The sequence below is a fragment of the Sinohyriopsis cumingii genome, chromosome 5 (genome assembly GCF_028554795.1).
Source record: "Sinohyriopsis cumingii isolate HCF-2022 chromosome 5, ASM2855479v2, whole genome shotgun sequence".
NCBI classification, from domain to species: domain Eukaryota; kingdom Metazoa; phylum Mollusca; class Bivalvia; order Unionida; family Unionidae; genus Sinohyriopsis; species Sinohyriopsis cumingii.
The window spans coordinates 5,243,358-5,255,741 of record NC_142965.1 but is presented as its reverse complement, the minus strand read 5'-3'; the positions used below and the strand labels follow the sequence as shown (position 1 = coordinate 5,255,741).

General features: G+C 33.6%; 1 protein-coding gene across 1 annotated transcript in view; it reads right to left on the bottom strand.

The window, feature by feature from the left end:
- Nucleotides 1–12,384, bottom strand: part of LOC149798563 (uncharacterized) — a 258,625-nt gene that overhangs the window by 45,011 nt on the left and 201,230 nt on the right. Inside the window, exons 82-85 of the mRNA XM_089957207.1 lie at nt 12,101–12,171; nt 7,547–7,832; nt 4,001–4,071; nt 2,276–2,478 (exon numbers count right to left, since the gene is read on the bottom strand). Coding sequence (XP_089813333.1) covers nt 2,276–2,478; nt 4,001–4,071; nt 7,547–7,832; nt 12,101–12,171 — 631 coding nt within the window. The remainder of the gene's footprint in view (nt 1–2,275; nt 2,479–4,000; nt 4,072–7,546; nt 7,833–12,100; nt 12,172–12,384) is intronic.

Genomic DNA, 12,384 nt, shown 5'->3' with positions numbered 1-12,384 from the left:
CTTAGTTGTACTGATTATAAACAAACAGACAGCTGTTCTGATTATAAACATACTTAGCTGTACTGATGATAGAGAAACAGACAGCTGTATTAATAGAGAAACAGACACAACTGTACTGATTATAGAGAAACAGACATAGATGTACTGATTATAGAGAAACAGACATAACTGTGCTGATTATGGAGAAACATACATAGCTGTACTGATTATAGAGAAAGAGACAGCTGTACTGATTATAGAGAAACAGACATAGCTGTGCTGATTATAGAGAAACATACATAGCTGTACTGATTATAGAGAAATAGACAGCTGTACTGATTATAGAGAAACAGACACAGCTGTACTGATTATAGAGAAACACACAGCTGTACTCATTATAGAGGAACATACATAGATGTACTGATTACAGAGAAACAGACATAGCTGTGCTGATTATAGAGAAACAGACAAAGCTGTACTGATTATAGAGAAACAGACATAGCTGTGCTGATTATAGAGAAACAAACATAGCTGTAATGATTACAGAGAAACATACATAGATGTACTGATTATAGAGAAATTGACATAGCTGTGCTGATTATAGAGAAACAGACATAGCTGTTCTGATTATAGAGAATATAAATAGCTGTACTGATTATAGCAAAGAGATATAACTGTGCTGATTATAGATAAACATACATAGCTGTACTGATTACAGAGAAACAGACATAGCTGTACTGATTATAGAGATACAGACATAGCTGTGCTGATTATAGAGAAACAGACACAGTTGTACTGTTTATAAGGAAACATACATAGATGTACTGATTATAGAGAAACATAGATAGCTGTACTGATTATAGAGAAACAGATATAGCTGTAATGATCATAGAGAAACAGACAGAGCTGTGCTGATTATAGAGAAACAGTCATAGCTGTACTGATGATAGAGAAACAGACATAGCTGTGCTGATTATAGTTGAACAGACATAGCTGTACTGATTATAGAGATACAGACATAGCTGTACTAATTATAGAGAAACATAGATAACTGTACTGATTATAGAGAAACAGACATAGCTATAATGATTATAGAGAATATAAATAGCTGTACTGATTATAGCAATGAGACATAACTGTGCTGATTATAAAGAAACATACATAGCTGTACTAATTATAGAGAAACAGATATAGTTATATTGATCATAGAGAAGAGACATAGTTGTAATGATTATAGAGAAACAGACACAGCTGTACTGTTTATAAGGAAACAGACATAGATGTACTGATTATAGAGAAACATAGATAACTGTACTGATTATAGAGAAACAGACATATCTGTACTGATTATAGAGAAACAGACATAGCTGTGTTGATTATAGAGAAACAGTCATAGCTGTACTGATTATTGAGAAACAGACATAGCTGTGCCGATTATAGAGAAACAGACACAGCTGTACTGTTTATAAGGAAACAGACATAGATGTACTGATTATAGAGAAACATAGATAACTGTACTGATTATAGAGAAACAGACATAGCTGTACTGATTATAGAAAATATAAATAGCTGTACTGATTATAGCAAAGAGACATAACTGTGCTGATTATAGAGATACAGACATAGCTGTACTGATTATAGAGAAACAGACATAGCTGTACTGATTATAGAGAAACAGACATAGCTGTACTGATTATAGAGAAACAGACATAGCTGTACTGATTATAGAGAAACAAACATAGCTGTACTGATTATAGAGAAACAGACATAGCTGTACTGATTATAGAGAAACAGACATAGCTGTACTGATTATAGAGAAACAAACATAGCTGTACTGATTATAGAGAAACAACATTAAGTCCATGTCACCCACATATAACTATTGACTCCTCACTCACTATCAATTAACTCAAAGTACATCCAATTATCCATTAAGCCCAAGCCACCCACATATAACTATTGACTCCTCACTCACTATCATAAAAACTGGCAATATAGTTTTGATTGCCCAAGCCCATGCTACCCAAATGGAGCTATTGACCTAGTACCAACATACAGGAACTTTATGAAAGGATTTACAATAAAGTGTCCTCAAAATAACGTATTGTGTAGTCCAAAAGTAAATACTGAACTGGCAACAAGATAGAGCATGGCTGAAGTTGGGATGAATCATAAGTACCAGGTAAATATCACACAGTGCTATAAATGTTTCTGCTTACCAAAGACGATGGAAGAAAGGTAAATCATCGTGAGTACCAGGTAAATATCACACAGTGCTATAAATGTCTCTGCTTACCAAAGACGATGGAAGAGTGGTAAATCAGCAAGTCAGCATAATACACCAGCAGGTCACCCACCATGTGGCCGACCACGTCATTAAACCGGACTCTTGGTGTGTCTTCAAATATAATGGTTGCCACTAGCTCCTGCATGCTAGACACTGACAGTCTGCCAGCAAACTCCAGAATGATTTCTATTGTGTTACTTTCAAATCCTTTCCTAAAAGAAATTCAAATTTTATAATGAAAAAATATCTGTGTGCATGATCAAATAAGACAGTGAGGAAATTTTGCCTGCTGTTCTGTATTTTGTAATAGAAATTTTTTGTTTTGGGGAAAATTCATCCTTTCTATTTGATGTTTCTTGTGCATTCCATCAACTGAAGTATTGTTATAATTGTTATAAACTCTTGTTGACCAGTCCCTTGCCCTAAAAGCATCTGCATTTTTGTTGTTGAAATTTTTAGTAATGAAAAATTTATTCATTTGAAAAACCTTTTTAATCATGAAAAAAACAGAAATTCCTCAAATTTCAGATTTAAGGCTAGACAAAATTAAAGCCAATTCTAGATTTAATGGTTGTATTTAAGTTCCTGATGCATGCAGAGTGTTCTGTTAAAAAAGTCATTCTCAACAGCCAAACAATCAAGTAACATTAATCTCAATTAGAGAAGGAAAGTTTAAGATGTTTAGTGAAATCTGGGTCTGGCACATATAGCACAACCAAACCATCTCACTTAAAAACTAGCATCTGTCAAAAGAAAGCCAAAGATTCATGTACACTAATTGTATTTAGTAATGCCAGACATATTGAGATCATGGATAACTATCAACTGCCATCACTAAAAAATGTGCAAGAGATCTGCACTTTTTATCCACAACGCTGACCACAAAATCTGAAGCTACCAACCAATCCCTACAGTTCATGAAGAACTCAAAACTCAATTCAAACAAGCCATTTTGGGGAGGAGGCCATGGCTGTGTGAATGACTTATCAGCTTCTGAATTCAAGTCTTTGTCTATCCAAGCTTCTGTATCTGGTTTATGAATTCAAGTCAGTGTCTATCCAAGCCTTCTGACTATCCAGTTTATGAATTCAAGTCATTGTCTATCCAAGCTTCTATAACTGGTTCATGAATTCAAGTCAGTGTCTATCCAAGCCTTCTATATCTGGTTTATGAATTCAAGCCAGTGTCTATCCAAGCTTCTATATCTGGTTCATGAATTCAAGTCAGTGTCTATCCAAGCTTCTATATCTGGTTCATGAATTCAAGTCAGTGTCTATCCAAGCCTTCTATATCTTGTTTATGAATTCAAGTCAGTGTCTATCCAAGCCTTCTGACTATCCAGTTTATGAATTCAAGTCAGTGTCTATCATAAAAAGTACATCCTTAGTAGAAATCATCTAGAATGCAATTGCATATCAAATTAATTAGTATACAATCTGCACTAAAGAATGATTAGCAAATTAGACACAAATTACCATTAATTATTGATCTCTTAGAATCTTAAAGGTTGTATTCTATCAAAACAGCCTATGATATTAAAGGACAGACTGTCAAAACAGCCTATGATGATAAAGGATGGACTCTGTAAAGACAGCCTTACATTGTTAAAAGATGGGCTCTGTCAAAACAGTCTATAAATGCTATATGTATTTTCTTAATTAAGCATAGTTTTTCTCTAGTATAAATTTATATATATATATATATATATATATATATAGGTCAATATGGTCTTACCTGAACTCTTTGACGTTGCATTTTTCAAATGTTGGAAACAATCTTGGATGAGTTCGTAGTAGCTGGTCAATCTAAATTAACCAAAAGATTAGTATTTTAATTGAAGAATTAAGACATATTTTGCCCATTTCAACATCAATAACTGAAATAATAGGTGTGCAAGATATAATTTGTTGTTTATATTAATTTTTTTTTGTCAACCTCCTCAGGCAAAATGAAGCAATATTTACAGCTACACAAGGCAACCATTCTGGTGGTTGCTAATATCTCTACCAAGCAAATTTATATGCTTAACCAGTTAACAAATGTAATGGTCATTTAATACATTTAAGAAGGAAAATAAGGACACAATTTGTGTGGAAAAATAAGATAGTTACACTATCAGTGATTACTCTTCTTATAATACCATTAAAGTACTGCAATAAAAGTGCTGTGTTATAGGTTAGGCCACTAAATACTTAGCTGTACCATATGCAGGGTTGTGTTATAGGTAAGGCCACTAAGTACTTAGCTGTACCATATGCAAGGTTTTGTGATAGGTAAGGCCACTAAGTACTTAGCTGTACCATATGTAAGGTTGTGTTATAGGTAAGGCCATTAAGTGCTTAGCTGTACCATATGCAGAGTTGTGTTATAAGTAAGGCCACTAAGTACTTAGCTGTACCATATGCAAGGTTGTGTTATAGGTAAAGCCACTAAGTACTTAGCTGTACCATATGCAAGGTTGTGTTATAGGTAAGGCCACTAAGTACTTAGCTGTATCATATGCAGGGTTGTGTTATAGGTAAGGCCACTAAGTACTTAGCTGTACCATATGCAAGGTTTTATGATAGGTAAGGCCACTAAGTACTTAGCTGTACCATATGCAAGGTTGTGTGATAGGTAAGGCCAGTAAGTACTTAGCTGTACCATATGCAAGGTTTTATGATAGGTAAGGCCATTAAGTACTTAGCTGTACCATATGCAAGGTTGTGTTATAGGTAAGGCCATTAAGTACTTAGTTGTACCATATGCAAGGTTGTGTTATAGGTAAGGCCATTAAGTACTTAGCTGTACCATATGCAAGGTTGTGTTATAGGTAAGGTCATTAAGTATTTAGCTGTACCATATGCAAGGTTGTGTTATAGGTAAGGCCATTAAGTACTTAGTTGTACCATATGCAAGGTTGTGTTATAGGTAAGGCCATTAAGTACTTAGTTGTACCATATGCAAGGTTGTGTTATAGGTAAGGCCATTAAGTACTTAGCTGTACCATATGCAAGGTTGTGTTATAGGTAAGGCCACTAAGTACTTAGCTGTACCATATGCAAGGTTGTGTTATAGGTAAGGTCATTAAGTATTTAGCTGTACCATATGCAAGGTTGTGTTATAGGTAAGGCCAGTAAGTACTTAGCTGTACCATATGCAAGGTTGTGTTATAGGTAAGGCCATTAAGTATTTAGCTGTACCATATGCAAGGTTGTGTTATAGGTAAGGCCACAAAGGACTTAGCTGTACCATATGCAAGGTTGTGTTATAGGTAAGGCCATTAAGTATTTAGCTGTACCATATGCAAGGTTGTGTTATAGGTAAGGCCACAAAGGACTTAGCTGTACCATATGCAAGGTTGTGTTATAGGTAAGGCCACTAAGTACTTAGCTGTACCATATGCAAGGTTGTGTTATAGGTAATGTCACTAAGTACTTAGCTGTACCATATGCAAGGTTGTGTTATAGGTAAGGCCAGTAAGTACTTAGTTGTACCATATGCAAGGTTGTGTTATAGGTAAGGCCATTAAGTACTTAGCTGTACCATATGCAAGGTTGTGTTATAGGTAAGGCCACAAAGGACTTAGATGTACCATATGCAAGGTTGTGTTATAGGTAAGGCCACTAAGTACTTAGCTGTACCATATGCAAGGTTGTGTTATAGGTAAGGCCACTAAGTACTTAGCTGTACCATATGCAGGGTTGTGTTATAGGTAAGGCCACTAAGTACTTAGCTGTACCATATGCAGGGTTGTGTTATAGGTAAGGCCACAAAGGACTTAGCTGTACCATATGCAAGGTTGTGTTATAGGTAATGTCACTAAGTACTTAGCTGTACCATAAGCAAGGCTGTATTATAGGTAAGGCCTCTTAGTATTTATGTGCATCAAATGCAAAGTTGTGTTATAGGTAAGGCCACTAAGTACTTAAGTGAATCATATAAAAGGTTGCATTATAGGTAAGGTCACTTAGTACCTAGGTGTATCATGTGCAAGGTTGTGTTATTGGTTAGGCCACTATGTACTTAGGATTATCATATGCAAGGTTGTGTTATAGGTAAGGCCACTAAGTACTCAGGTGTATCGTGTGCAAGGTTGTTCTATAGGTAACTCCACTAAGTACTTAGGTATATCATCTGTAAAGGTTGTTATAGGTAAGTCCACTAAGTACTTAGGTGCATCATATGCAAGGTTGTGTGATAGTCAAGCTCACTAAGTACTCAGGTTTATCACATGTAATGTTGTGTTATAATAACATGTAATGTTGTGTTATAATAAATACTATTAATTTGCTCATTTTTAGTTTGGCTTGTTTTTGTAATAAATTAATTAAAAAATTAATGTCATTGTTCAGTATGTAATAGGCTTAACCAGGTGGTCAATATATTTGGTCAAGCAAGAACCTTGGAAGACCCCAGAAATCCCACTGACCCATGGGAAGCTACTGGCAAGCTTTCTCATACATTTATGTGGGTCAAGTAAACAGAGGTGAGATGTGTGGGTGATCTGTAAAGGTGAGTGTATTAGATGACTTGGCTACCTGAGACCCCCTGATATTTTTATTGGTACTTGAAACTGTGGATTAGAAAAGTGGTCATGTTGTTTTGCAGACATGGATCTCTTTTCATTGGACCTTAAGACATATGCTTTGAAGCAACCATAATATCGGCAAAATTTGGTATTGCATGAAACCTTCCATTCCATGAAAACTGGTGAATTCTAAGTGCATTGTATCCAAAACCACTTTATAATAGGAAGTTTTAAAATTACATTATATGGGGTTTTATTATTAAACCATAAACTAAAAAAATAAAATAAATTATAAATCAAAACTAAAATTCAAGAAGTGTAATGGTATTAAAAAAATACATACAAAATTGTATTGTAGAAGGGACCCGACAATGCTGAGGTACTGAGGGCTATTTTTTTAAACATACATGGTATCCAGGAAAGGCAGTTTTAAAAAAATATATGCCAGGGTACTTTGATTTCACAGAATTCACATTAAAATGATAACAAGTTTTAAATTGTGTCTATGGCTGAGTAATCCACTTTAAAAGTGCCTTCCCTGGGTCCCATGTATTTTCAATGGAACAGCCAACATTTGTGTGTATGTGTATATATATATATATATATATATATATATATATATATATATATATATATATATATATATATGTATTTATGTTTTTACTTATATTTGCTTTCCATTGAAACCTAATTTAAATGGAAAATAAGTCAAAGTGAACATTTGCATCTTTAGGAAACCATGGTAACCAAACAATGCTGAGAATACTTACATCTTTACAGAAGAGACTGGCATGGTATCGGAATGATGCTGAGTTTATGTTGAGAAGATCATCTGTCCATGTCAGATTGAGAACACGGAACTTCATTGGAACCTCTGTAATGTCAGTGAATTTGTCATAATAAATCAGCAAATCTCCAAGCAGGTAACCAAGCCATCTGTCATATCGGACTTTAGGCAGATCCTGGTAGATTATTTTGTTTAGTGTATCTTCCAGAATTGATGGTGACTGTTCGCCATCAAATTTCAGATTGAACTGGACTCTATTTGGACTTTCTCTGAAAAGTTTTGAAAAAATATACATGAAGTTATCCATTGCAGTCAATTTGATCAATGTGTTACCTTTACAAGGGACCATCTTTGGGATGCACAAGTCACCTTTGGTACACAACTTGGCAGTGAGATAACAGGAAAGAAACATTTCTGTTACCCCATTGATGGCTTTTGAGTCAAATTAACTTAGAATTTTATTGTCCAAAGTGTAAAGGATCAATTTGTTCTTTTTACAACCTGAATATTGCAGTAATTGGAACAAAGATCCAGTTAGACAGTACAAATCACACCTGGCCATTTGTAATTATCTAATTAGAGTCCACAATGGCTACAAAGATTATCAATGATGCACTTAATCAAAGTGAGATACACAAAGCTAAGAATGTAAGCATTAAATATCCAAAGTGAGATACAAAAAGCTAACAATTTATGCATTAAATATCCAAACTGAGATACAAAAAGCTAACAATTTAAGCATTAAATATCCAAACTGAGATACAAAAAGCTAACAATTTATGCATTAAATATCCAAAGTGAGATACAAAAAGCTAACAATTTAAGTATTAAATATCCAAATTGAGATACAAAAAGCTAACAGGTTATGCATTAAATATCCAAACTGAGATACAAAAAGCTAACAATTTATGCATTAAATATCCAAATTGAGATACAAAAAGCTAACAATTTATGCATTAAATATCCAAAGTGAGATACAAAAAGCTAACAATTTATGCATTAAATATCCAAAGGCCAATATAAATAAGAAATGCTTTTAGAAATTACAAACTCCAGTACAAATGGTTTACTTTTTGCAAATCAATATCTATGAGATCGACTGCTACTTCTACCATGAAACAGATTATAATGGATCAAATTACTTATTTAGAAGGTGGCTAGGATAAAATAATGTTCTGAAGTAAATTATTTTTTAGTTTTGAAACTTTGCATGCATTTAATAAGAACTTGTTTTCTCTCAAGTCAAGTGAACAACAAAACAGATATAATTTTACACTACAGCACTAGAAGCAGCAGTTTAAATAATGACTACTACAACTGTTATTATTATGTTTATTATTAAAAACCACAGCATGTTACTTTTGTATGTTTTATGCAAATCAAATTTTGTCAAAATTAGCAGGTTCGAAATGTCCATCAAATTTCCCCAATGAATGCAGCATCTCCACCCCACCCACCCCAAACTGATACACTGTGCAACAGTCATTTCAGTCTACCAGTTCTGCATTCTAGCTTTAGCCAAATAATGGTTTGTGTCTCACTGATGTTTATGGCTGTGTATTACATTTTAGCATGTGGTCAGTGTCAACATAATACTAGTTTAGTGTGGTCAGTGTCAACAAAACACTAGTTTCATGTGGTCAGAATCAAAGTAACACTAGTTTTGTGGCAATTAAAGGAAGCACTTGTGCTCCTACCATGAAACACAAACAGGGAATACAGCAACACATGTAAATTTTCCAAGTCATTAAAAATTCAAAAACAATACACAAGCACCTGTTACATAATGGATGTTCCTAGAGAATTACCAAGACCATTCTGAGAGTGTTTCTATTGTCTGGTCAAAATCTCTTTCAACATAATCATGATGAACATAATTGTGTATAAGGCTGTCTCTTTCTTTGGAAGATCTGTTAGATTTGACCAAAAAAACCAAACCCTACCTGTTCAAATTGTCTGGAGAACCTAAAAAATTTATTTTGGCTCTACCACATGCTTAGGTATGATTTCCTTTTTTCCCCTTTTTAATAGAAATAAAAATTCCATGAATAAATGTAGCTATAATTATCATCTGACCTAAAAAAAATCCTTACATACAGATGATCTACATCAAAATTATGCTGTCAGACAGACAATGCTAATGTAGATCACAGTACATATATGTTAGCATTATAAGGATTGGAAATGGGGTCTTGTCCCTACTATAATGACGGGGAATGTGACCTGAACCCTACTATAATGACTACATATGGAGACTGGCCATTACAATAATGCTTGGCTATGAGGCCTGGTCCAACTATAATGACTGGGTCCAGCTATAATGACTTGGAATGTGACCAAGCCCTTATCCTTGAAATTTGTTGACCAAGAAACATGGGTTTAAGCCCATTAAAATCTAACATCCTGTAACTGTTGTCATGACTACATTCAAATCTAACATCCAATAACTGTTGCCATGACTACATTCAAATCTAACATCCAATAACTGTTGTCATGACTACATTCAAATCTAACATCCAATAACTGTTGTTATGACTACATTCAAATCAAACATCCTATAACTGTTGTCATGACTACATTCAAATCTAACATCCAATAACTGATGTCATGCCTACATTCAAATCTAACATCCAATAACTGTTGTCATGACTACATTCAAATCTAGCATCCTATAACTATGATCATGACTACATCCAAATCTAACATCCAATAACTGTTGTCATGACTACATTCAACTCTAACATCCAATAACTGTTGTCATGACTACATCAAAATCTAACATCCTGTAACTGTTGTCATGACTACATCCAAATCTAACATCCAATAACTGTTGTCAGGACTACATCTAGATCTAACATCCAATAACTGTTGTCATGACTACATCGAAATCTAACATCCTGTAACTGTTGTCATGACTACATCCAAATCTAACATCCAATAACTGTCGTAACAATTATATTCAAATCTAACATCCAAAAACTGCAGTAATAACTATATTGCAATCTAATATCCAATAACTGTGGTAATAACTGTATTCAAATCAAAATCCAATGAAGTTATATTGAAATCCAACATTTAATAAATGTAGTAATAACTGTATTGAAGTTTAATTAATATCTATGTTGAAGAACATCCAATAACTGTAGTAATAACCCTATTCAAATCCAACATCAATAAATGTAATAATTACTATATTCAAATCCAACATCCAATGTAGTAATAACTGACTATATTCAAATCCGACATCCAATAACTGTAGTAATAACCCTATTCAAATCCAAGATCAATAAATGTAATAATTACTATATTCAAATCAAACATCCAATGTAGTAATAACTGACTGTATTCAAATCCAACATCAATAAATGTAATAATTACTATATTCAAATCTAACATCCAATGTAGTAATAACTGACTATTCAAATCCAACATCAATAATTGTAGTAATAACTATACTCAAATCCAACATCAATAAATATAGTAATAACTATATTCAAATCCAACATCCAATTTAGTAATAATTGACTATATTCAAATCCAACATCAATAATTGTAGTAATAACTATATTCAAATCCAACATCAATAAATATAGTAATAACTATATTCAAATCCAACATCCAATGTAGTAATAACTGACTATATTCAAATCCAACATCAATAATTGTAGTAATAACTATATTCAAAATCCAACATCAATAATTGTAGTAATAACTGTATTCAAATCCAACATCCAATCAATGTACTAATAACTGTATTCAAATCCAACATCCAATGTAGTAATAACTGACTATATTCAAATCTAACATCCAATCAATGTAGTAATAACTTTATTTAAATCCAACTACCAACAAATGTGGTAATAACTGTATTCAAATCCATCTACCAACAAATGTAGTAATAACTGTATTCAAATCTAACTACCAACAAATATAGTAATAACTGTATTCAAATCTAACTACCAACAAATATAGTAATAACTGTATTCAAATCCATCTACCAACAAATGTAGTAATAACTGTATTCAAATCCAACTACCAATAAATGTAGCAACAACTGACTATCTTTGAATCTAACATCCAACAAATGTAGTAATAACAAATCCAACACCAAATAACTGTAATATCAAGGGAGACAATTCAAGCATAGTGTTACACTGTAACTGTTGTAATGCCAATATTCATATCAAACACTCAATATTTGTAAGAAAAACTAAATTCAAATCAGAGGACCTTCTGGGGTTCTTCTAATTATAGTTTCTCTACTTGCATTATACATTTCAGTGATGTAGATTTACACCAGGCATCATATCTTATGGTATGTACAAGTTTTTATTTCTAAATGTTTTTATGACAATATGGCCTGAGTTAATAATTTGGATACATCTGGCATAATGCTCAAGAGTAAAGCCCAAAAGTATGGATTCACGCATGATCTGCAGATAGGAGAGATTTGGAGCCGTTTGTATTGAGGTCTCTTTATGGCCTCACAAGAACCTACAGATCCCCCGAATACATAAGGAATTTCCATTTTACTCACAGGAAGTTTTTGATCTCACATCCCTTGTAGGTGGGGAACATATCTGGATGCTGAGCCATCAACAGATCTATCTGAAATGGGAAAAAGATAAATGTACTGGCATCATGCACATTGATGTTAAAGAGTGTGCAATACTGCTTAGCAGAAATTGGTGCCAGAATGAGGATTAAACATCTGCAGGTTCATGGTTCATGGACGGAAATGAGGCTCTGCATCATTCATGAGTAGTGATGCCTTAGATGGGATGTCCCCATTCAACATCAATACACAAGGCTGGTTGTATG